This window comes from Rhopalosiphum padi, chromosome 1 (assembly GCF_020882245.1).
Source record: "Rhopalosiphum padi isolate XX-2018 chromosome 1, ASM2088224v1, whole genome shotgun sequence".
Classification (NCBI taxonomy): Eukaryota; Metazoa; Arthropoda; class Insecta; order Hemiptera; family Aphididae; genus Rhopalosiphum; species Rhopalosiphum padi.
In genome coordinates, this window is record NC_083597.1 from 62,086,160 (window position 1) to 62,113,309 (window position 27,150).

Here is a 27,150-nt window from a genome sequence, read left to right on the forward strand (position 1 = left end):
AAAAAAATTTTTAAGTCTGTAAAATTGGGAATACTAATGTTTTTTTTAAAGTTTGACAGGACTCAACTCATCCTAAAAGGTTTTATTGGAATTCAGTTCGTATACACCCGTTAAAATAGCTCACTTCACCATTGATTTTCCTTAATTGTTTATTCATTTTTATCAATTTTTAAAAAAATAATAAGAAGCCTCCTCCCCCCCAATACATAACCATAGAATAGATTAAACTAGATCCAGTTGGCTATCGGAAACCACCCCGAGAATATTGGTGCATTTTTATTGCTTCAAAAGGTGATAACAGACAAAAACAAACAAAATATATATCATTGTAACATTAATACATTCAACGCTCAGCTTAAAATCGAAAAATATGTATTTACATTTATTTTTAAATTATTTTCATGATGAATAACATTGTAATACTAAATACACACGCATACAATTATTAACTAAAATTTAAAAAATGTATGTCCTTTGAAATGATTTGATCGAGTACAATTCAAACATTTTAGTTAAAACGCTACAGTTTAAGTTCGACAATCTATTACAGGACGTAGGTATCGAGTGTACCTCAACATTGAGTAGGTCACTATACATTACATGTAATAGATAATATGCTGAATCTAAAGTCAATCATAAATATCATTACATACCTACAAAACACGATTCTGAGCTGAGACAGCCTAATGCCTATATTACTAAAGATATTTTATTATATATTTATAATGCTATCTAATTTATTATTAGTTATACGGTAGGTTCAATGAATTTATAAAATATATAGCATAATACATTTTATAATATTGCAGTGATCATAACTTTTGGGTCAATAGTAAAATTTATTAATATTTATAATTGTTTGTTCTGTCTACTTTAGTCTACATACAATACCTACCTAGTCTGTACTCGTCAATTCCACTTAAGGGTTGATTATTTGTTATTATTTTATTAAACTAAAAGATTTAAATTATTAATTTGAATTAATCATTAAACATAGCCACATTAGTATACCTAAACTTTTTATGACTTTGGGGTACAATATTGAATTTTTTATGTACATATACACAATCTAGAACGAATTTAACCCTGAGAATACGCAATCCTTTGACTGTGGTTCCCTTTCATGTGCAAATATAGACCAGCTCATAAAGAGAATTATAAATTAAACATGTATATAGTGAGAGGTATTATTAAAATAAGAAAAAAAATGTTTATGAAATTCTTTAGGAGTTCTCAGGAAGGTTACATTCTTGTTTGAAGTTCGATTATCCTTCTTATTTGTACAGCAATGTTATTATTATTATTAATAATAGATATTTATAGTGATGATAAGTAGTTTTTCAAATTATTATCTACACATTTTAAAATAAAAATAACTATAATATAATCATTCTACATCTATACTAAAATCTTTAAAAAATTGGACACATCTTAATATTTTTAATATGAAATTAAATTAAATTAATTCACGAATTTTCGTAATTTATCATAAAGTGATGCACTTAACGTAAGACATTCTTTTTTTCAAAAACAATTAATGTACTTAGGTACTTAAAAATATCTTTTCAACATAATTTTAAATCGTTATAAAATAATTTTTTCTATATTTTGTATCATTATCATTTTTAACAGCATACATTGTTAATTGCTTGTTCAAAAGCAAAATATTTTTTTTCAGATTTTCAACATTTAATCATTAATTTCATATTTTTTTTTAATGAGTTTCTTAGAATTTATTCTACGCCTATTTATAATAGGTATATATAATAATAAATAATAAGAATCGGTGGTTTTTAATATTTTTTGAAATTTCAATAAAATAACAATTAACAAAAATTTATTTTGTTAAAATCTGATGTAGTGGCGTGGTGAACGACGTTATTTGTCTAATGCAATTGCTTAGCCCATGAAATTTATGTTGAGCTTAAAAATTAAAATTTATATGGATGAAAGAATAGTTAATTAACATATTATTTTTTATATTAAATTGTTGATAGTCTATGAAAATTCTTAACTACCATATATTTTTAGATTATATATTATGTTGTAGGGGGTATAGTGAGTGAACCATTGTTTAAATACTTTGCTTAGGGTTTGAAATATGCTCGCCATACCACTGTTATCCCAATAAAATATTCATACACGAGAAACTTTTAGAAATAGTGATAAGAAAATTAAAAAATTACAACTTAAAATAAGCACCACACACGTCACGCATATCATCAAAACAATAAAATATATTTTCATCATTTTTATTTTCTATTAATCTGTCATCCCCAATTCCTACTCTATTAAAATAGTTTACTATTAGATCTACAGCAACTCATCCTTTACACTTTATTTTAAAATCTCGGTAAATAATAAAACCTTTTTGTATATTATGTAAATGAGTATGTACTATGTATATATATTTATATAATTTAAAAAATACCATAACAAAATTATACCTCAAGCATAAAATTAATATATAATTATATCTGCTATAAAGAATGTTTTTACTCGTGAAATAACAACGAATAACATTATTAAATTTAAATTAATATTGTTCGCGTATTTAGTTTGTTTTTGAAGATTCATTTTAATATTTGAAACTGAAATCATAATTTAGATAATGATGATAAATAAAGGCAATTAATTCATACAAAAATCGTAATTGTCTTAAAATGTATGTAATTTTTTTCATGAAATATTTAAAAAAAAATTAATGATGCTTGAAATAACTAGGTAGATACTTACGTTAAGATAAAAGTGATAATAATGATGAATTTTCCATACAGGATACTGTGATCATATAAGTACTTGAAATAAATTTACACTTTTTTAATGATAGCGGCGTAAAGACGATTTGAGAATGTAGGCCAATTATGGCCTTTTGGGTACTTATCGTAAATCGTAACTCATCTTGTGTTGGACGTTGGTAACGAACGATATGTGCATGGGTAGAAATCTACCACTGATGAGCCGTTTGGGAGCGTGTTTTATGCTTCTTTTTTAGAGGTCTAAATGTCTAATCATCTCTATCGTGTCATGGGTAATTGAAAACAATTTTGTAATTATATTATGATCAAAAATTATTTTAATGTAAATAGCACATTGATTTAAAATAATTTTACCGCAGTACTTTGAACATACCTAATTACTATGTTAATAGGTATTATTTTACTGTAGCAATTTTCAGATCTTTTAAAATAAGTAATACAATTCTCTAATAATGTGTTAAAAAAAAAAACGTAGAATTTAGATTATGAATTGTACATTCCTGTACATACAAACTACAATAATAATAATCAATAATGCTAAAATATGGATGTGCTAGAAAGGTGAACAAATTAATTTTCACGAGTTTATATTATATTATTGACCTATAGGTATATAGGTATACCTATTTAATATTTTACAACCCATAAACTCGCGGCAAAATTGTCGATTCAGTGTTTACTGTTTACACAATATAGTAAGGGCTAATAGCGGGTGCCTACATAGTATACTTTCATAATAAATTTAAAACTATCACTTTTCATTTTTTTCTTACAGTTTAAAAAATTGTATTGTAAACATTTTTATACGATATAAGAATTATAATAAAATAATAGATAATTTAATAATTGTAAATCATAATAATTTTTAATATTCAAATTATTTCTAATTAATAATCAGTGAAAAACATTTACTTTTTTACCTAATTAAAAGTCTTAATTATTACATTCAGATTAAAATATTAAATAGTATAAGTAATTTTATAACAATGAACTGTTAAAAAACAAGTTGGTATATAGACAAACTGTCAACCAAAGATATTTCAATAATATCATTAATTAATTTGTTTTCATTGATATGTCTAAATCCTAAGATATGGCTTATTAATTTATACTGTTTATAGATAATATTTTTTATATTGAATTAGTTTTATGTAATTATAAAGTTTTTAAATTACATTGTAATATTTCCAATGTAAATAGTATTTTAAATATTAATGATGGCGGTGCAGTTGTCATCAGTGGTTAATGATATACATATACCATATTACCATCCCACATTCTCACATCACAGGTTTTAATAATCCTTATTTCTAATTTTGAACAACTGTTCTGAAATATGACAAGCTAGATAATACAATTCCTTGTACCTTGTATACTGTTTATTCTCTTCTAAATCCTCAGTTCTTTATTTTTAATCTTAAGAAAATTGTTATGAACTACCCTGAGTAGTAATTAAGTTGTGTTTTGCATGAATAGGTACGATTATTATTTATTATCATGATGCTATTAATTTTTTTATTCTAAATTTTGCACCACAAGTTGAATTCAAGAAGTCAAAGTTTCCATCCATCATGATTTTCTAGTAAGCTTAAAAGTAAGACTATCATCATTTTTACATAAAAATATTGTAAACTGTAAATATATAAATATTACCTATTTAATATATATTTTTATATTTAAGTCAGTTATTATTAATGAACTACAGCAGTATAGCATGGTTTTAGTCCTGAACATACTATGGAAATTTAATACCATTATTTTGTTATTATTATTGTTCGTTATAGCTTCAGCAGCATAGGCCAAGTACCATTATTAGTTATTACTGAGCATTATTCTTGAGAATAATACATAATATATTATATTATTTTTTAACTTTGTATTGGGTAAATTTGTTTTTATTAATGATATTATAATAAAATATAAATCAAAACAAAATTACATAAACCATAAAAATTAATGAATTATAAATTTGTGAATACAATTTCAACTATTTTTTATAGTCACATTACATATATTTTTAAATTAAATATCAATATTTAGAATTTAAGAATGTAAAATAAGAGCATTTGGCTTCATGCATCAAACCAAGGCCATAAGTATTACTATGAAGTAATGAAATGTTGACACTCCAGGTTTGGTTTACTAGTGTTTTATAAAACATTGGTAGAAATTAGTGTTACAAATTACTTTAATCCAAGTACTAATAATCTAATACCTAATTATTCTATAACGAATTAATAACTAATAAATAATATGGTAAATGTGTATCTTACTTTTAAAAATTAAAAAGCATTAAATACTACACCAGATAAGATATTCGTCCTTCAGTTTAACATTAACTCTAATTTTGATCAATTTCTCACAATTTTGATTCTACAAAAAAATATCTTACACATTGATAGAAATAATAAACCAATGTATGCAGTCTTATTATATTACAGTATAAATAATAACAAAAAACTAAACACTAAAAAAAAATTTTTAATATAATCTTTTTTATTATTTGGTAGTTAATAATAAGAAAATAAATGTACTTTCATATACAATAGTGCTTTAAAATACAAAAGAAATGAAATGTAAAATAAAAAAATTATTGCTAATAGTTAAAGTCGCACTTTTAACTGTTCCATACGTTGTTTAATTCTTTTCCTCATTTCTTCATATCTAAAAACAAATAAATAGGTAAATTATATTTTTTTAAATATATTATATTATATAATTATATTGAGAGTACTTCTCAGAGTCGGAGACAACAGATTTTCATCAGATAATGAGCATTTTTTCAATTCCCACAGTAATAATCAATCAATTTTTTTAGTATAGTAATATTCCCAACCAACACTATTTTGTGGAAAAAAAGTAAATTCTGAGAAGTACTCTTAACTCAAATAGATTATATTAAATAATATACTAATGAGTTGCAAGTGCCATAGGTTAGGCTAATATTTTATGAAAAATAAGTAAGGTAAAATGGTCCATCAGCCTGTGAATAACTAGAATACCAATAGAAAATAATTTACTTTGCTTGTACTGCAATAATATGTTTTTCTTCTTCAGCATCATAACCAGCCAGAATAGCTTTACATTCTGGTAAACTAAAATTAAGAAATTGAGCCACGTCGCAACTAATTTCATCTGTGGTTCGACTTTCCATCAAATATAATCTAGAAACGTCTTCATGTGGCCCTTGAATTAATCTTACAACCAGTGGATATTCATCATCCAATAATTTACGACGTTCTATAAATAAATTTTATGCTAAATTATCAGGTAATAAATTGTAAAATACTATTCAAATATTTACCTCCATTATCAAATACAAGAAATAATGAAAATTGATTTGCTATTCCATCTACTTTGTATTTGTCTAACATCAAGTTAATAACTTCTGGTGTTGTAACTAACGATGTAACCCAAACAGACATTTGGCTACCATATGGTGGTGTAAAAAAACTTGTCTCACGGTTATAGAAATGACCATTAATTGAACATCTACGTTTCAATTTTGCTCTATTCTTTCCATTTAATCTTCCAGTTCTAAAATATAAACAAAAATAACATACATTTCAATAAAAAATAATTCAATAAATCATGCCTTCTTTTGATAGCAGTTGATCCGGATTTTCGGCGCATTTTAACATTATTTACAAATTCATCTTGATGATCAGATAATGATTCATCATTATATTCATTGTCACTAGTATCGTCATCCAATGATCGACTCCTCAACAAATACTTATCAGCTGTCTCTTTTTCTAACTGAGATTCAAAATGTTCTGAATACTCATCATTTTTATCTGGAACTAAAGCTTCTATATCAGCATTTGTACTACATACTTTTTCACTGTTAACCACTCCTCTTTCTACCTAAGTAATTTAATAACAATTAATAATAGAAATATACTAATTTAAGGGGATTGGAAACAAACTGTTTTTTCTACTATAAAGACCTATTTTCATTCCAATGTTCTGAATTTCTGATTGATCTAATTTATTTATTTATTTTATTTTATATATTTTCACTGGCTGAGCCTTTTTTAATGAATATAATATTATACAATTAATATTTATATTTGAAATTAGATAAATGTACAATGGCAACAGTATTCAAAAAAAAACTAACACCAAATATGAACTGGTGTATACAAATTTATTAAGCACTATGTAAGATAGAGATAAAATAAGTGGATTGTGGATATTAAAAAGATACATTTAATAAACACAACCTACACTTAAAAAAAGGTTAACATTTACAAATATTTAATAGTGAATTACACTTATTTAAATAATTAAATACAAAAGTTTTTCGTAAGATCTAAAGTAAACATATTAGGATGGTATTAATCTGTCTCAAAATCACATCATTGAATCAATCAGTACGTTGGAATAAAAATTGATAAATTTAGCATACATAAAAAAAATATATTTTGCTAATTATTGACTATACAAACAACCTTATAAATGATACTTTTAAATTCCCATAATTAATATCAGTTTGTTTCAAATCTACTACACATTATTTTGGTACAAAATAATAAAATTAAAAAAAAAGCATAATTGTAGTTATTAAGTGGGTGTGATATTGATTATTGACAACGTATGTCATAGTAGGATATGTAAATAAAATCCAGTTAAAAATGTAATGATAATTTTATAAGCCCGAGTATATTTTGTTTCAAAATAAATAAATTATACAGTCCCTCTTATGTTTTTATTGACTGTCATTTCAACTATAAATTAACCACTGCATTGATCAATTTGTGTAATAAATTATTAAAAATAATAAAACTATGATAATTCAGAACATAAATTTATATATTATTAACAATAAGTATGAAAAAAAGAAATAACCAATAAGAATATCACATCCTCTTAAGTACCAAAAAAATTTGTTATTTAACTACAAATGTAATTACTTTCAAAAATGCATTAAAGTCATCTTTAACATCGTTATGATTTAAGTTATTTGGTAATGTATTAAATTTGCTTAAAGAGTTGTTTCCATTTTGATGTTGATCATTTTTTGAATTATTAGTTACATATTTACTTTGTAGTTTCTGAAAATCCGTTTAAATATAGAACATGGCATTATATTATATTGCAATTAAAAACAGTTCTTCACCATTAATGGCACATCAGTTTCTCTAAGGATTCTATTTTTGATTCTTTGGTCATCATCTTCTTTAAGATGAATCATGTCAGTCACAGCCCAATAGATTCTTAATGCTCCTTCTAGAATAGGACGACCATTTACCTACAACAATAAATTAAATCTATAAATACAAAAATTCTCTAAAAAAAAAAAAATAAAAACATTTTTAAGCAATTTACTTCGCGGCTACGAATCTCTCCACTGCGCCCTTCATAATATTTGTTGTACATTTTGAGTTTTTCATCCAACTCAGACCTATAAAGAATAAAATAAAAATTATATAATAATTAAATTAAATATCAATCATTATTACATAGAAATGAATTATAGTTAAACCTTTCAACATTAGGTCCAAACGGATATTTGTTTTCAACTCTACCAAAACTTGTATGAGACTCCACTCTTGTACCATGACCGTATAATTGAGGTCCAAATAAAACACCATAACATGGAACATGACAGTAAGGAACGCCTTTATGCTAAAACAAAAACCATAACAGTATAAACATGTTAGCATATTAAGCGATTATGATTATCAAATGATATTTGTTGATTTTAGGCATACCTCTGCATGCTGTCCAGGATTTAATCGCTTACTACATTCTTCACATCGTAGACATTCTGGATGCCAATCATAGCCTAACGATTGCATGCGTTCCGCTAAGTAAAAGATACCATACATATAGTTATACTGTTTAATAAAAATACAATTTAACATAACTTACCGAAGTACACTGGTTTGCCACATTTATGGCATTTCCACATGACTAAGTAAACTATGTTAATTCCAGCCTTAACCTAAATTTTGTAATTGATAGACATTCATTAGTTATTTAAATGTTCGATATTACTAGATATTATTGATCTATATTCTATACATGATTTAAGAAGAGTGAAGAACATGTTTTATCTTTAATTATTTATATTATTATTTATTATAATTTTGTTGTTATCAAAAATGATAACGAAAATAATACCACTTTATTAATTATTATGCAGTGTAACCATAATTCAAATACTTAATAGATTTTATCAAGACTATTTTCTAAATATGGCACGGGATGGGATGAGACTCAGGATGCTCACTGCTCGTTCCAGAGTTAGCATGAAAAAGCTCAGGCCAAAAACCCAGGCTGCGTTTCTGGGTTAAGCCCACTTGATATTTTAAAAAACCAATAAAAAAAAACCCGGGCTGCTGTTTTGGGTAAAATAGAAATTAACTCTTATTTTTTTTAACTAGTATTAATTTTCAGAAAAATGTACCTTACAGGTATTGATTTTTCCAATTAAAGTATTGACTGATTTGAAAAAATGTAAAAATTATTTTTTTTAATTGGTAAGTATGTACAATTAAAAGTATAAAGTGGAAAAAATTACACACCAATGATCAATAGAAATATTAACAATCTTTTATTTTTAATAAGGTATTAGCATTGATTATATTTTTTTTTATAAATAATATATATTTACTTTTCATGTAAATACATAATAATTAATAAATAATCCAAACAAAAATTAACAATTAACTATGTTAATTAAAACAAAATCCTATTTTTTTGGATGGGTATTTTTAGAAAGAGCCCGATAAAACCGCAAGGGCGCACGCAAGGGGAAAAGGGGCCATTGCCCCTACTAAGAATTTTTTAAAACTATTGTTAATTTAATGTCACGCATATTAATTATAACATCATTTTATTGAGATTCATTTAAGAAATATGACATAATGTTGTTTTTTGTTCTATGTAGGTTATACTATTTTAGAATGAAGATGCTAGAAATATATTAAAATTTAAATAACCTTTTTGATTTGGTTTTAGAATTTTGATCTTGCCCAGGGTGGGATTTTATCCTGCGGGCGCGCTTGTAAAACCGCCCATTAGATAATACTTTTACAATATAACCCACCGAGGTTTTGCCAACCCTGGTTCGTTCCCCTAACAGCATATTACCATTGAACACCATAGATCTTATATAACTATAAAACCTATGATGAATGATGATTATTGATTCTGGAGGTAGGTAACAAGACATCTTGTGGAAGACGTGGCTTTAGTCTGCGGTTTTTGGTTCTTTTCCCAATGTTGAAGTTAAGGGCTCCTTCTGTTGTGTTAAGTTTCGAATGAAATTTTTTGAAGTGTTCATTGATCAATGTGGTTACTGGTTAGGTATGGTATTCGGGTATTCCAATGTCGTTGTGGAGTTGTGTATTTCGCATGTACTATCATATGTCTATCATATTTTATTTTATTTATTTCATACGGACTGTTAAGTCCAAATGTCCAATTACAATCATATCATAATATAAATAATAAATACACAATAAATCATTTAACTGCTAACTTAACATTACTTTTAATTTCATATTATAAACTTAAAACTACTACAAATGGATCTATGTTATACTTATTAGCTAATTTCAACATGCAATTTATTGCCGAGTTTGGCATTAAGTTGGTAAAAGTAAAAAATATGTAAAACAAATTAGTATTTCTTAAATTACAATTATTTATCTTAACATTAACCATTGATAATAGTTCAGATTTCAGAACTATCTATAAAGTTATTAAGTAGCTTAAACAAAAATATGAAATCTAATTTATTGGTTTATTACGACATATTTCTAGAAAGTTTAAATTTAAACAATCAAGTAAATTTACGTACAAGTGTGGAGCTCTAGATAGTATTACTATTACAATTAAAAGATACAAATTGTAAAAATTGATTTTGTATGATTTCTTGTTCCATATCGTTTCAGATATTATTTGAAAATTTTAGACTTAAAATAAATATTTATTGCTCTGCATAAAAGTCGTTGTGTTAAATTTATACTGTTCAAAGTTTGTACAAACAGAGTGCATATATTTATTGTTTATGCATTTATTTATAGTTTGTATAGTGTATACCAATATTTTTCAAGATAGGGCACATGTAATTAAAACAAAATAGGTACCTAATTGTGTTTATCGACTTGCGAACAACTTGGACAGTGATTTCCAACCCGCTGTACCACAATAGCCACCTGGATAATATTGTAGTGCACTAGTGCTACTTTAATTATTATGTTGTTTTAAGTTTGTAAAAACTTAGTATATTTATGTATACAAATATAAATTATGAAACTATTAATAGGCAACGACGCCCATATTTTGTACATTATTTCAATATTACACGTTTTCAGTATACACAACAACAATATGTCAATATTATTAAAGAAACAAATCTAATAGGTAACTGAAAAAGTTATAAATAGGTATGAAAAATCGATTATGTTACTGAATATCTACTTATACAGTCTGCTGCTAAAACCAAAATTACGAGTTAGTGTGTATTATATGTGACACTGTTGCGTGTATTTCAGAAATACGAAATAATAAAATTGTGTTCACATTAACGGACGATAGTCGATAGATATAACAAATAAATAGGTAAAGCCGGTAAGGGAATAATTATAAACATTTAAACTATATTAATATACATATATTTAATAATCAATTAAAATATATTTAATTTCATCTATTTTTTTCCTTTGAATCTCTCAATCCAACTTATTAGTGAATCTTTATTAATTCATAATTTTCTAATTGTTGACTAACAAAATCCTTGTGTATGACTATCAGACTATTGTGTTTCAAATTTGAAACATTGCATTTTATTGATTACTTTGATGAAAACACAATTAGATATCTCATTTTTTTTTTAATACTTCATTATTTATATATTTATAATTTAATGAACTTTATATACGAGTGATGGATTTACAGGGGGTCTGCCCCCCCCCAGACACAGATGTATACATATACAATTATATAGGTAAGAAGACTAGATTTTATTTTTGTAAATTTTGAATTTTAGGTCCACATACAAATATACAATATAGTATATACATAAACACAATATAATATAATACATTTGAAACACATATTATTTTTTAGGACCCCCCACCCAGAAAATTTTTGAAAATCCGCCACTGTCGACTGTTGTATACTATATTTAAAAATGTATATGAGTTATTATTGTAAACAACGAAATCTAGAATACTGCAATAATATGCCTATTTTGCCTATACTATACGCCGAACAAGATATTTTTTGTATGGATAGTGGATACCTATGTATTTCGCGGGTGGTTGGTCCAGGTGCGGATCCAAAATATATTTACGAGGTGGGGGCGAATACCATATGGCGTATCATATATTTTTATTGTCTGTCGTAAACAGACAGCCTAGAATTCATCTATGTGGCCGAGTCCACGGTGATGGAGTGGGGGCTATCGCCCCTTGCCACCCTTGGATTCGCACCTGGTGGGTGGCTGCATTATAAATAATTATTTCATAAGCATTTAAAAACACTTCAATGCTATGTAATAATACTATTGATAAACTATTCCAGAGTGATCTCTGAATAACCATGATTTATTAATAAGCTTTAGAGTTGGTGATTTTTTTTGGTTTCAAAATCAGTTTTATATTAGTATAAGTAGGTATACATAGAAATTATACTATCAAGTTCCAAAGCTGATATTACTAATCATAAATGCGAAGAGTGGTAAAATTTTTTTAGACGCTTCGCCCACATTCCCTAACCAGTGTACATCTGCAAATATATATCATAAAATACAAATAACTTGTGAACATTTTATTTATTTTTTATTTTTAGTTTGGAGAATTAAATAGCACTATAAACACTCTCACTTTAAATAATAGTAATATTATTGTGTTCCTAGATTCTAGGTATATTTAATTTTAAATAAGTATTAAGTTAAATAATAACTTATGTATCAAAGAGTCGTTTTTACAATATCCCCTAAAGTGCTGGTTAATGGTTAGCGCTACCCAGTAAAATTCTACTTAATCTGATCCATGACTAAATAATTTATTTAGTTATGGTCTGATCTATGTGGTGTTTGAATAGTGGCAGATTAATCATAAATATAAAATCATTTTTCTGATAGACTTATCCTATCACAATTCACTCATAGAAATGACTCAATCTAATAAAAATGAAAAGTTCCACCTAAAAAATAATAAAAAGTACGGATCTTTATAAAAATAAAAATTCATTAAATTAATAACATTTATTATTTAAAAAATTGTACGTATAAAAGTAAAAATACTTTTAAGTATATTTATAATATATAATATGATGAATCTAGTCTACCTATTTTAATAGTTTGTATGAAAATAAAATATAAAAATGTATCATGTCATAATTCATTATTTAAAACGTGTATATATAAAAATAAGTATACTTTTTAAATTATAATACATATGATATACATTACAATTAATGTTTGATTTGTTAGTTAAATACTAAAAGTTTAACAAATTAATTAAATCTTTAATTAAAATATATTTTTCAATAAATGATTATTTTTTTTTTATATAGATATACATTTTTTAGTATGGTAAATAATAAACAAAACCACCTGTTCGAGATTCTTTTAATCGTTTTAAATGCCTTAATATGGGAATTATATTTAATGTAGTTTTATCCACTTTTGTTTCACCAAATCTAGAAATATCATCAGCAGTTACAAAGTATTGACCTTTAAAAAAAAATGTTAATTAGGAATTGTTTTTATAATCATTATAATTTATTTGTTCATACCTTGTCCAACATTGTTTTGTTGAATTTTCCACGTGTTGTACATATCTTGATCTTTTTTTTTTAATACGTTTCTTGGCTTTCGCAAAATTTCATATTTATTTTCTAATGCAATATTAATACCATCTATCACAACATTCACATTTAATGATGTTAATCGACCTTTCATATATCTAAAAAAAGTATAATGAACTGTAGTAAGTAATAGAATAAAACATAAAAAATGATAATAGTATTTAATTTGTAAGCAAACCAGTTTTAATTTTTTTATTACAAGAATAATATGTAATAAATATTAAATAGACTAAATTTTGTATACATACAAAATCATACGTTATGTAAAATAATTACTGGTTAGATCAATGGTCTTCAACCTTTTTGGACTTGCGACCCATTTTTTTAGGCCTACATTTTTCACGACCCACGTAAGCTTTGTAAAAAAGCTGTAATTGCTTAATGCTCTGCAGCAGTACTTTTAAAACTGAATACAATACAACATTTTTTAAACTGTCTTTTCTTTTATTAATTTTCTAAGTTTAATAATTAAAAAAAAAACATTTTTACCTTAAATAAATAAACTAATTTAATTTTTATTTTAAAAAGAAGATTTATCAGGACCCCAAAAATGGGTCGCAACTCACCGGTTGAAGACCACTGGGTTAGACAACACTCACATATGTTGTCGTCATACAGAATATGAACAATATACCAAATTGTATGTTCAAGAATCCATTTAGAATTGTTTCAAAATTATAGTAGAATCATACAATTCTCTACTATTAAATTTAAAAGTAAGAATATTATCTAGGGATACCTTAGATAAAATCTTTGTAAGATTTTATTGATATTTTAATCTTGAAGTGAATTATAAGAATACGAAATATTAATAAAAACCTACTAAATTCTTGTACAATATTATCAACTTCTTATATGATAATAGATCAATTCACCCTTACATTAAAATTAACAATATAAAATGGATCAGTGAATACAAATTTGTTATACTGTACAACTGCAAGATGTAGACAATGTATGTGAGTGTAACATCCTCTTAATAATAGCTATAATAATGATCTTACTTTGGAACAGTATCCATTTCATTGTTGCTAACAGATTTTAAAAGTGGAATATCGAGTACTTGTTTAGTAGACTGAGATTTCAAAGACTGCCCCATCATACTATTACTCATCATTGTACCGTTTGAAATGGTAGTGTGGTGTATAGTGTTCTCAGATAGAGAATAAGCATCATTCCACATTGGTACAGGTGACATTGATATGTTAGCCATATTATTTGAATTATTTCCTTTATATTCTTTTATTTCATTATTTTGATTAAACTGTTGTACTTTAAGTTCATTGGTACAATCAGAATTTAATTGGAGATAAACTATCATGTGATTACATCTTTCCTCAATCATTTTCAATTCATCCAGTTGTCTTTGAAATGACTAAAACAAATATACTGTTACACAAAATAAAGATACTAAATCTGGAAAATTTATCTGCAGTTTACCGATCCTAGACCAATATCACAATATCAGTCTATATTTCTTATATTAGTTAGAAAAAATAAATATTACACATTCTTAAATAGCATTTAGTCTATAAATTAGTAGATACAAAATAGGTATAGGTAAAGTGTGCTTTAATCTATAATTTAACAATATTGTTAAAGTCAACAAAAATATTTACAATGAAAAAGTTATCAAATTTGTTAATATATTATATGTTTAAAATATATTGATACATTTTAAATATTTGACTATACTTTATAAGATAGTAAAATATTGTTATTTTATTTGAACATTTTTACCGGTAAACCACATAATGTATTAGTATCAAAAAAAGTATTGTCAATTTTATTAAAATTAACTAACCGATTGACGAGAATTTTTTTCTTTAATTAGAGCATCTTTGAGAATACTAATTTGATCGTCAAATGACATAATTAAATTATCCAGTTGTTCACAAGATTCTAATATTTCTTGTCCACCTTCACTATCTTTGCAACATAACATTACATCTAGAGAAGTAGTAAGATTATCAATGGTTCCTACCATTTTTTCAAGATTGAAGGTACTCATCTTCAATATGATTTTTTTCTAGAACAAATAATTTAAGTTTTTTAATATATTATAAAACATCTAATAACTAAATGAATACTAAGACTAATATAATAAACTATATAATTCATTAATACAGTAAGCTTAGTAAAATAAATGTACACTACACATTTCATCCAATTTTATATTCATAAAATATATTTCAGAAATAGTATACATATCAATATGAATTTAAGACAAATATATTAATAACAACAAATTAAAATAAATAGGTACTAAGTTAATAGTTGGTATGTAGCAGTTTTAAATATGTCTCAAAGGGTTTTAACTGTAATTAAGTTATTAAAGCATAAAAGTAAAAACAAAATATGAAAAAGTAACTCACATAATCTTAAAATACCACACGACCACACACGTTTACAGGACAATATTTATATTTCACAATTTTTTTTTATTTGACTATGAAAAAAAAACGAATAAGATCTATTGTATAGAAAAAAAATTTTTGAATTCGAAGATAAAAGATAACTGATTAAAAAATAAATAAAATATTCATTATAGACCTGTGGACCATGATAAAACTATCAGACCATATTGTATGTTTGATTGCATTTCAATACGTTTCAGGCGCATAATAATATATATTATGGCATTGATTTTATAATATAGGTACTGTATATTATTATAAAAACAATAATTATGGCAACGTTATATTGTTAAATTCTGTGGTTATATTATATCTATAACATATAATAAAATATCAAAAACATATTAATATCACATCGCAGAGTTTACCAATTAACATTTTTGGATGGCCACTTTAAAAATTAAGAAAGTTTTCGATAACCAACGAATTTAACAATTTATATGTTTATCCAAAAAAAGACATAACACATAAAGTGATGATAAAATAAAAAATTTAATTTACCAAAAAAAAAAAATAATTTTTACAAAAATACCTTCTCTGTGGGTCGCTGGATAAAGTTCATATAGGTACGAGTTCATATACGAGCTGTCATTCAGTGACCTCTGTTAAAGAACATATTATTATCTACATGACTACATACCTACCTAACGTTAAATAGTGCAGAACAATATAATATATCCAGTGACAGCAAAGGATAATATTGAAACTGAATTTCTCCAAAAAACAAAAAATACATAAACACATATTTTTTATATAGGTACATTTGAATAAAAAAAATAATACAAAGTATTTTGTAGTAAATAATTTATGAAATCTACAGTTTTTATGGCTATGATTTCAAAATTGAAAAAAATAAAAATATCTTATACTATAAAATCTAAAATACAAAAATAACTATTTTTATAGGTAGGTATTCATAATTCAAATTTAGACAATTGAATGAATATCAAAGTTTATTATTTTTTTATACCTCACTAAATAAAAAACCATCTTGATAACTTAAGACTTTTACGAATTTTTTGTATATTATACATACATAATACATTCTCAATAATGTAAATTTATTTTAAGACATTAAGTACTAACCTATATGACTATTATTTTTTTTTACCATGGACCTATCCACATTATTTCACAATAGGATGGTATTACTCATAATTCATGTCTTAAGTTAATAATTCCATAGAGTGGTTGATGCTATAAGTACATCTCTCGAAAAAAAATGCTATTGCACAGCTGTCTTCTTAGACATATCCCAGGCCTTCGACCGATTATGGCACGAGGGTCTACTGTTCAAACTTCGCAATTTTTTACCCCCACCTGTTGCCGACTACGCAGACGACAAAGTAATTCTTTCAATTCTTAACGATCCAATCATAGCCTCTACTAATTTACAGTCTCATTTAAATTTACAATCCAAATGGTATGAAAAATGGCGTGTAAAAGTAAATCACAGCAAGTCGGTTCATACAACTTTTACCCTTAGACACGGTCAATGTCCAAATGTTACAATAAATAACATACCTATCCCACCACTCAATGCTGCTAAATATTTAGGATTAATCCTTGACCAAAAATTAACTTGGAACAAACATATAAGAGCCAAAAGATTAATCCTTAATGCTCGATCTAGATCGCTAAAAACAATTTTATCAAAAAATAAATTTACTAGCTTAAAAACAAAACTACTTGTGTACAAAACTCTCCTTAAGCCAATATGGACATACGGATTACAACTCTGGGGATCGGCCAAAAAATCAAACATAAACAAAATTCAAGTCTTTCAGAATATTACCCTTAGAAAAATCGCTAACGCTCTCTTCTACGTTTCTAATGAAACTCTCCACCAAGATCTAGGTATCCTACCTGTTGTAACCGAAGTGAAACTATTTTACAAACGTTTTTTCGACAGACTTGAAAATCACCCTAACCCACTTATAAAAGAGCTACATAACTTCTCACTACCTGGAAATCCACAACGTAGACTTAAAAGGAAATGGTGTCGTGACCATTTAAATTAATTATCCCGCAATTACCCTAAATATAACGCCAAGTAAGTAAGTGCCACTAATGGGTGGCTTCTTCCTCAAGCAATCCATGTTTTTTTTTATTACTCTTATCTTATACGCTTATTGTGCAAAATGTAAAGATTGTGTATGTGCATTTGTAAAATAAAATAAAATAAAAAAAAGTTAATAATAATAATATAATTATAGTAGTATAATAAATTATAATTATTATAATCGTGCCTGTCGTCACTGACTCCCTGTTATTTTTTTGAACATATATTTTTAATTTCATATTCTGAAGCAGAATAATTTTTGGAATATTTTGATAGGTACATAAAAATCGAAATTAAGACGAATAATTTATGAGTTATAAATAGGTACCTATTTAAAATATTGGTGTGCAGAGTGGAATGGTAAGAGGATACGAATGTTGGTCTAACACTCCACCCCTCTAAACATTAAATAATTATAACATATGAATTTTTGCTCAGAATTTTGATTTATATGTTTTATTTTATATAATTTAAAAAATTATAATTAAAAAAAAAAAATATATTTTCAAAAAAGTTTATAGATTTTGAAATAATAAATTATGTTCGATAAAAATATCCCCTGGTGTATATAGATATTAGATATAGTTAAAAAAAAATGATATGTCAAAATAATCAAAATTTAAACAAAGATTAGCAGTTATTTATTTGTAACACACAAATTTTTTGTAATTAATATAAAAAACAACACACTTTTCCATGTAAGTGATATTTTTTTGGTAGTAATAATTAATGTCAGTTTTCTCAATGCTTGTTATTCAATACAAACAAATTTGACCACTTATTTATTTTACTGATTAGTAATAGCACGTTTAAGAATATAAATACTACTGCTATTGATGTCCTTTATTTTTTATCATAGTCTTAAGCGAGATTTGTCTTATACTGATTTACCATTTGAAGCATATTACATAAGTAATCACTAATACTATCTAAAAATGGGAAGATTTGAGGTTTTTAAATTTATATTAAATATTCCAAGTTAATATAAATATAAAATAACACAAATAATAATTTCAGAATAAGGAATAAGATTTAACTCATTTTATTTTTCTTAACAGAAAACTAAAATTATATTGCGTTTAATAATACAAATTTTAAAACATTATACTCAAAATGATGGTAATAGTAATATCTGTTGTAAGAATTAAATTGTGACTATGGGATTTTTTTTTTTTAATATTACATAATATGAAGTTCTAATAGTAATTTTTTTCCCAGTATTCTTTTTCTTCTCTTTCTTTTATGACTTCTTCAAGGTATGGTTTTAAATAACGGTCATCCTATATTAATAACAATTTGAATATATATTAAAGTAATATTAATAATTATTTATATATTTGAGTATTACTTCTTCGAACTTAGTCCATTCTTCTTTAGGTAGTTCAATTTTTTGTAAAGAGAGCTGCATTGCTCTCATTATTCTAAATGACCTTTCATCTACTTTGTGTGCTGGTAACCTTCTTAATGCTTCCTTAACATCGTCATTTTCTTGCAACACATCATCGTGATGTAATCCTATGTTAAAAAGATATAAAAACTATTATGATTTATACATAAATAATTATTGTGAACATCTAATACTTACCAAATTTATTGAAACCAGAAAGATTATATGCCCAGCGGCGAACAGCCACTAAAAAATAAAAAAATATAATAAGCAACTATTATGAAATATGAAGAAGTTTTATTGGAAATTATTATCAATAACTTACCATTGGAAGCTAAAGCTTTCATAATAGGCATGTTTAGTATAAATTTAAAAACTTTCTTAAAATATACGAATGGCCAAAAAGGTAAATACTGAAAATTATAATGAAAAGAGAAAATTGAAAATGTATCTTATCTCATTGAAATGACCTTTATCAATATTATCTATTCAGTGTGGCCAATAGAATTTAAAAATAATACTTATTTTTTGTGTGAATCGTATGAAACTACAACTGTGGTTACGACTGTATATATACCACGGATATAGATACTATGGTTGCACGACAGCCTATATTGGATCACGGCGTTGAGCGGCGCAGAATGTTCTTATCAAATCTGACAAAAAGTCGCGTACTACTAGTGCCCTCTACAGTCATTATTATAGAAATCTTGTACCATGTTACCACAGACTACATTTAGTTTGTGATGTTACCATAACTAATAACAATAATAGAGGCTATAGAGAGCGCTAGTATGACGCGACTTTCTATTCATTCTTGATAGGAACATTCTGAGCCGTCATATCCGTGCTCGTTGTGCAACCATAGTATCTACATCCGTGATATATACCATGGCTAAATATATATTTAGCCATGATATATACCACAGAATGTTATAAGTGGTCTATGGAATGCGCCAATTTTTATCAGAAAATAATAATCCAATCAAAATAGTATGTTATATTCATATCACTTTTTAATAAAATTAAACCGCCATTTTCTGATTCCTCACTTCCACAGTATTTTATTATTTTTGTATTATAAAGTGTCACTTTAATATGCTATAATATATTTAAAATGAGTACTACACTACTACTACTACAGTCTGATGTCCGTACTCTATATTGTATAGTAGATAATTGACAAGTCGTGTGTTTTTTGTGTTTAAGCGTTAATGATACTTGTATTGTATTTTTAGTTAGTATTTATGAATAATGATAATCTCTTAAATAGTTAATAGTATGGTTCAAAAACATTCTGTATTATTGTAAGTATTATAGTTATCTTGTTAGTTGTTTAAACATTTAAAGTCCGGATTTTTGAGCACTTAAAAGCTTTAGATATACACTAAAGAAGCTCTTATCCAAAATGTATTTATTCGTGTGCAATTTTTGTTTGTGTCATTTCAACTATAAAAATCAATGACATTTTACAAGATTGAGTGTGAACTGTTTTATTATACAATATAATCCACTGTCTTAATAAAGTAGAAATTATGTTAAAACATTTTGGTATTTTTTATGTAAATCATGAAACAATGTTTACGGGCGACTTGCCTGCTATTCACAATACTTTAGTGTGTGTACAAATATAGTACTAAAAATGTAATTTACAAATTACAAGTAATAGGCACATTATTGTATTAGAAAATCCGGTCAAAATTATTATTGGCAATGCAATAACTATGAATGTCATTTAATAAAATATTTATGGTATTACAGTATTTAAGATAAAGATAACAAATTGTTGGATTGTAATAGAGAAAATATAAGGTACAATAAACCTGTTAGATATTCTTATAAATCTTGTAAATTATCTAGGGCCTGTATATTTTAACTGTATGCCGTGCCACTATAAAAAAAATATTCACTGTTCCAAATTTAATATTAAAAAAATTGTATATCATTGGTTATTTTCACAATTAATCTAAGACCTTCATATGTTTTGTTATATTTAATATGTAAAATTATCTCATTTTTAAAAATTTTTCTATTGTTAATATTATTTTAACTTCTAATGTATTCATCACTTTAGTTTGCTAATTATATAATATAAATTATGTTTTTAATTATTAATATTACTCTCTATATCTAACACAAGCTAATAGTTTAAAAGATATAGATTAATCATGTAAACTATCTGAATTTATTTGTATTCTATGTAATTTATGATTTAATAAAAAAAAAAAAAAATAGGTTATAATTAGGTTGCGGATTTGTATGTATTAAAAATTCAAAAATATGTACATATATATGTATTTAATTTTATTCAAATATGTAATTATAAATACAAGATATGTAAAAAAAAATGTGTTTATTCTTGACAAAAAATTTTAAAATGAGTATATTAAAAAAGTACGTAAATATAAATTATATAACACTACATTATATTATTATTTTATTAATATTAATTAGGAATACATTAAAATTAAAAATTTCAAAGTAATTAGTAAGTATTCATTCATTGGAGTTTGAATCTCAAAATAACAACTCATAATATAAAACGGTGATACATTACTAATTCTGTAAATAGCTCAATATTTAACAAAAATATGTAATATCAGTAAAATATGTAATTTAGATTAAATATGTAAAAATATGTAATATCAACCATAGCTTAAAATAATCAGATAGTCCTGTAACATATTTCTGTAAAGGAATCATTCAAATATTATCATTCACGACAAATATGTAAATACATACAAATCCGCACCCTAGTTATAATATATATACCAATTATTTATTACAAAATATGCAAATTTTTTCAAGTATGCAATTAATCTAAAAATATGCATTCATATACATAATAAACTTTTCAATGCATTCTTTGCTAAATCAATTTTTAATATTTCTTAATCCTATTGAACTGCATATTCTCACTTCTCAGTAACAATAAAAATGAAAATCCAGATTTTGTTTATAATAAATATTGTACTTGGTACAGAATAATTATTAAGTATTTCTAAAGTATTTATTCTTTTTAGAAGATTTAGGACACATGTATTTATATTTTATTATTCTTGTGTGTGTTGGTGAAACCACTATTATAACTTTTGTTTTGTGGATGGTAAAATTATATATTAATATGTGTCAATCAATTTCTCAAACTTAATCAATAGTAAATATCATAGGACAAACACAGATGAGCTATGACAGGAATATGAGTAGGTGTATAGGTGTGTTTATTTGTACATATAAATAGGAAAGAAATTGTTATCTTAGAGTATGAAAATATAATGGTCGCGGAAAAAAAGTCTTGATTCAAAAACATTAAAGTATAATAGTTTAATTAGAAACTTAAATAAATGGCTTATACATTTCTCTTCAAAACCTATCTTATTTTAATATAAAAAATAGCAATGTCTAATTTTTAATGAACATATCTTGACACAATGTTTAACAACATGTATATTAAACTCATCATTTTTACTGAATTTACCAATTGTATGGCTACTTTCACTACAAAGACATTTTGTATCCAAAACATACAAAATAAATTGCTTGACAATGTATAATTTATTATTATTATCAACCAATACGCCATGACAGAAAAACTATGTACAATAATTTTGTATAATACCAAAAACAATTTGACTTGCTTAATTTATTTATTTTTAATTATTAAGTTAAAATCATTTAAAATTAAAAAAATGTATATAATTAAAAGAAAATCTTTAGCATTTGTATCATCAGTTAGGAACCACTGCTTTATATAAAATTATTATTAAATGCTATAAATTAATTATCTTTCAGAAATTATACAATAATTTAATGAACTTGGATTTACATTTTTAATTAACTCATTTATCATGAATTCAAAATCCAAATTAAGTCAAAGTAAGAATCAATTTTTATTATGTTGTACTATATTAATCAATAATTATATAATTTAATATTGTTTTGAATGTTTTGTTTCTATTCTTAGAGTTCAGTCAAATTAATTCACAGTACAATGATGAAGATTGGTATAATGGAAGTATTAAGTCTATCACTCTTGAAAATTTTATGTGCCACTCAAATTTTCATTTAACATTGAATCCTCGAATTAATTTTATATCAGGTTTGAATGGTAGTGGAAAAAGTGCTATCCAAACTGCTCTTGTTGTAGGGTTTGGTGCTAGAGCAAGTACCACCAACCGTGCTAGTTCATTAAAGTCACTTATAAAGTATGGAGAATCATTAGCTACTATATCAATAATCATAGCAAATAGTGGAGAAGGAAATGGCGATTGTGGTCCTTACAAGCCTGAAGTTTATGGCAAGCAAATTACTATTGTCAGACAAATTACAGAATCATCTACTACCTATAAATTTTTAAATGAAAATAATAAAGTTGTTAAAAACCATAAAAATGAATTAAAAAATTTAACACTTCATTTTAATATATTAGTAGACAATCCAATATGTGTCATGAATCAAGCAATGGTTAAAACATTTCATAAGAGTGCAAATCCTAGTGCAAAATATGATCTTTTCTATAAAGCCATATCTGCCAATGTATATAACGAAAATATTGAAGAAACAAAATTAATTGCAACAGAGTATTCAGAAAAACTTGAAAATGTTAAAAGTGTTTTGACACAATGTTTCAAAGAAGTAAGTGAATATGAGACTTATGAAAAAAAATCTAAACAGCTAGAAACATTGAAAAATAGTAAATTTCAATTTGAAAATGAGTATGCTTGGTATACTGTTCATCAACATGAAAACACATATGAAGAATGTTTACATCAAATTGAGTCTCTTAAATGCAATGTGTCTGAAAATACAGACAAAACAAACATTTTGGAACAGAACATTAAAACAAGTTCAGAAACATTGATGGTAAAGAAAAATGAATTGACGAATATTGAAGATTCTCGCGCACATAATCATATGGTTTATATGAAGACAAAAAAAGAATTGCATGAAAAAATTAGTGAGTTTGATTCAGTGAAGCACTCTATTAGAAAATATGATTCTGCTTTAAAATTATTAATCAATGATAGGAAAGATTTAGAAAAACATATGGAAGTTGAACGTCAAAAAGGCAATACTAATACGTTAGCACAGTATAAAGAAATGCTAGCAAGATATGAACAAAATTGTTCTGAAGTTGAGGCAGCATGGAAAACTAATTTGGAGCATGAACAAACTCTACGCAATACAATTGATGAATTGAAGCAGAGAATTGGAAATTTAAAGAATAATGAGGTAACTCCTATGCAAAGAAAAATAGGTGAACTTAATAGAAATATTAACAGTATGTCTCAGCAAGAAGACAGAATTAATTTTTATGGGAACTGGATGCCACAATTAGTTAAAAATATTGAAATTGCCTTTAATCAAAATAAATTTATAAAAAAACCAATAGGTCCCATTGGGGCATATATTAAAGTAAACGATGACAAATGGATATTTTCAATCGAAAACTTCTTAGGTCGAGGGAATTTAAGAACATTTTTAGTTGATAATTTTACGGACAATAAAGTACTTCAATCAATAATGGATAGAACAATTACAGGAAATGCAAGAAAACCCACTGTTATTACTAGCAAATTTTTTGATAAAGTTCATAACATTACTGCTAAAGAAACTCAAAATAATTTATTTCGTATGTTGAATTTCACTAGTCCTGTAGTAGCTAATTGTCTGATTGATAACAATCGTATTGAAACAATAATGCTTGTAAATGACACAGTTGAAGCTATGCCTTTAATGGAAAATATATCAAAAGTTCCTAGAAATTGCCAATTTAGTTTAACTTTAGATGGAACTCAAATTTATCCTAGCCCTGCATATAGAGTATATTCTTTACAAAGTCCTAGTGAACCAATTCTCTTGCAAAGTGATGTTTCTGTTGCTATTAATAATTTGAAACGTGAAAAAAAAGAATTGGAAATTAAAATTAATAATCTAAACAGAGAATTTGAAAATTTTGAACAATCAAAAATAGAAAAACAACAACATTTTGATAAGACTCAATCAGAAACAAGATTAATTAAGGCCAAAGTTGATGAATACTCAAAAAAAATAAATGAACTTAAAACTAAATGTGAAGAAGAACAAGATGATAGAATAGCTACTCTTACTGAAGAAATAAGTGAAGTGGATTTAAAAATAGCTAAAGCTAAAGAAATAAAAGAAAATGCCATGAAACCACTTCCAAAGTACGAAGAAGATATTAGTGCAATAAATAAGCGACTAAAAAACGCAAAATCTATTATTGATAACACCGATCGTTCTGCATTATTGGAAGAAATTGAGACCTTTCAGACTCAAATCAATAGATATAAAATAGAAATATTGCAAATTAATAATACTTTAACTGAAAAAAAACAATTATTAAGTAATTTAGTAAAAAAAGCAGAAAATGAAAAAAAAAATCTAGAAAGAGAAAAAAAACAAGCTGAACAACTATGTGAGAAAATTCTGGTAACACGTAATGAAGAAGATATAAGGAGAGACATAGAAGAAACCAATCATAAATACCAGTTATTAGAAATGGAGTTGAAGAAAAGAGGTGAGAACCATCTAGTCTTAAGAGATGAATATAAGAAGAAAAAAGAAGAATTTATTCTTCATAGTGCTTTATATAAACAAATTGTAGATATTTATAAAGCAAACAAAAAATCTGTTGAGCTTAGTACAATAGCTCTTAAGAACTATATTGAGTTTGTTCGATTGAAAGTGATTGAATCTTTTGATTTGGTGCTTATATTGCGTAAAATTAAAGGCAAGCTCGAAATTGATCAACATGAACAAAGTATGATAATTTCAATGTTTGATAACATAAGTACTTCGTGTGCGTCTGGTGGTGAACGGACATTTGCTACAGTAGCTTTGATTTTGGCACTATGGAGCAACATGCAATTGCCATTTTACTCTATTGATGAATATGATGTATATATGGACAATGTCAATCGTTTAGCCACTACTCAGCTGCTGATGATGGCTATTGAAAATCGTAAAAATCAATTCATATTCCTCACTCCACAAGACATATCCCATATAAAAAGTGCTGATAATATTAAGATAGTAAAATTAAAAGAACCTAGATCATAAAAGTTATTTAGTTTTAGTTTTAACTGTTATAAGTAACAATAATTTATTGTAATTTAAATTTATTACTTTTTTTTATATTTTCTATTGACAATACTTTTATACTAATGTTAATTTATATGAACATACGAGTAGTTGTTATGGTACTGAACAATACCTTGTCTATTCTAGTAGACAGAAGAAAAGATTTACATTTACCACAATGTAGTTAGTTAAGTAATACTTTAAAAAAACAAGAATAAATTTTTTTATTTAAAAAAGAAAAAAAGATAAAATTACTTAATGTAAATGAAAGAATTACTATAATTATAGTGTACTAAGCACTTATATGTTACTATTGTAATTAAACTGATATTTAAAATGTTCTATAAAAAATTTATATTTTATTGGTTCCTTTCAAATAGTAACTATAATTATTAATTATTTTGTCTTAAAAATCGACTTATGTAAATATATATATATATGTATATTTCTATGATATTAACTTCCAAAATAACAAGGATTAAAATACATTTTGATATAGAATATGAAAATAGCAACAAAAAAAATAACTTAAATATATTGTTACATTATATTTTTATAACTTTTTAGTTCCTCAATATATTTAACCAATAA

At 25.5% G+C, this 27,150-nt stretch overlaps 4 protein-coding genes across 4 annotated transcripts; 1 reads left to right on the forward strand and 3 right to left on the reverse strand.

Annotated features, from left to right (window-relative positions):
- Positions 1–5,177: 5,177 nt before the first annotated feature.
- LOC132917560 (ras association domain-containing protein 4) lies at positions 5,178–8,841 on the reverse strand. Its single transcript, XM_060978346.1, has 10 exons — positions 8,637–8,841; positions 8,477–8,571; positions 8,248–8,390; positions 8,091–8,166; positions 7,882–8,013; positions 7,676–7,816; positions 6,355–6,626; positions 6,064–6,296; positions 5,780–5,999; positions 5,178–5,423 (listed from the first exon to the last, which is right to left on the reverse strand). The coding sequence occupies exons 1-10, from the start codon at positions 8,674–8,676 to the stop codon at positions 5,363–5,365; spliced, it is 1,413 nt and encodes a 470-aa protein (XP_060834329.1). The 5' UTR covers positions 8,677–8,841; the 3' UTR covers positions 5,178–5,362.
- A 4,211-nt stretch (positions 8,842–13,052) lies between these two features.
- Positions 13,053–16,102, reverse strand: LOC132918113 (spindle and kinetochore-associated protein 1-like). The gene is made up of 5 exons (XM_060979213.1): positions 15,965–16,102; positions 15,394–15,618; positions 14,594–14,964; positions 13,518–13,687; positions 13,053–13,455 (listed from the first exon to the last, which is right to left on the reverse strand). The coding sequence occupies exons 2-5, from the start codon at positions 15,598–15,600 to the stop codon at positions 13,307–13,309; spliced, it is 897 nt and encodes a 298-aa protein (XP_060835196.1). The 5' UTR covers positions 15,601–15,618; positions 15,965–16,102; the 3' UTR covers positions 13,053–13,306.
- A 2,977-nt stretch (positions 16,103–19,079) lies between these two features.
- On the reverse strand, positions 19,080–19,939 carry LOC132928899 (cytochrome b-c1 complex subunit 7-like). Its single transcript, XM_060993848.1, has 4 exons — positions 19,781–19,939; positions 19,654–19,701; positions 19,417–19,583; positions 19,080–19,348 (listed from the first exon to the last, which is right to left on the reverse strand). The coding sequence occupies exons 1-4, from the start codon at positions 19,809–19,811 to the stop codon at positions 19,265–19,267; spliced, it is 330 nt and encodes a 109-aa protein (XP_060849831.1). The 5' UTR covers positions 19,812–19,939; the 3' UTR covers positions 19,080–19,264.
- A 100-nt stretch (positions 19,940–20,039) lies between these two features.
- Positions 20,040–26,896, forward strand: LOC132928879 (structural maintenance of chromosomes protein 6). The gene is made up of 3 exons (XM_060993814.1): positions 20,040–20,762; positions 23,248–23,331; positions 23,420–26,896. The coding sequence occupies exons 2-3, from the start codon at positions 23,304–23,306 to the stop codon at positions 26,536–26,538; spliced, it is 3,147 nt and encodes a 1,048-aa protein (XP_060849797.1). The 5' UTR covers positions 20,040–20,762; positions 23,248–23,303; the 3' UTR covers positions 26,539–26,896.
- Positions 26,897–27,150: the final 254 nt, after the last annotated feature.

What these genes read in the sequence shown, in the direction of transcription:
- LOC132917560 (XM_060978346.1), bottom strand. Translation starts at nt 8,676, where the DNA reads ATGTGGAAATGCCATAAATGTGGCAAACCAGTGTACTTCG. An exon ending in ATCCTGGACAGCATGCAGAG is followed by an intron (nt 8,391 to 8,476) that starts GTATGCCTAAAA and finishes TTTTTGTTTTAG; the next exon opens with CATAAAGGCGTTCCTTACTG. An exon ending in TCAACTGCTATCAAAAGAAG is followed by an intron (nt 6,297 to 6,354) that starts GCATGATTTATT and finishes TTTATATTTTAG; the next exon opens with AACTGGAAGATTAAATGGAA.
- LOC132918113 (XM_060979213.1), bottom strand. Translation starts at nt 15,600, where the DNA reads ATGAGTACCTTCAATCTTGAAAAAATGGTAGGAACCATTGATAATCTT. An exon ending in GAAATGGATACTGTTCCAAA is followed by an intron (nt 13,688 to 14,593) that starts GTAAGATCATTA and finishes TACTTTTTTTAG; the next exon opens with ATATATGAAAGGTCGATTAA. An exon ending in ACAAAACAATGTTGGACAAG is followed by an intron (nt 13,456 to 13,517) that starts GTATGAACAAAT and finishes TTTTTTTTAAAG; the next exon opens with GTCAATACTTTGTAACTGCT.
- LOC132928899 (XM_060993848.1), bottom strand. Translation starts at nt 19,811, where the DNA reads ATGCCTATTATGAAAGCTTTAGCTTCCAATG. An exon ending in GAAAGCTTTAGCTTCCAATG is followed by an intron (nt 19,702 to 19,780) that starts GTAAGTTATTGA and finishes TTTATTTTTTAG; the next exon opens with TGGCTGTTCGCCGCTGGGCA. An exon ending in AATGGACTAAGTTCGAAGAA is followed by an intron (nt 19,349 to 19,416) that starts GTAATACTCAAA and finishes TTATTAATATAG; the next exon opens with GATGACCGTTATTTAAAACC.
- LOC132928879 (XM_060993814.1), top strand. Translation starts at nt 23,304, where the DNA reads ATGAATTCAAAATCCAAATTAAGTCAAA. An exon ending in AAAATCCAAATTAAGTCAAA is followed by an intron (nt 23,332 to 23,419) that starts GTAAGAATCAAT and finishes TTCTATTCTTAG; the next exon opens with AGTTCAGTCAAATTAATTCA.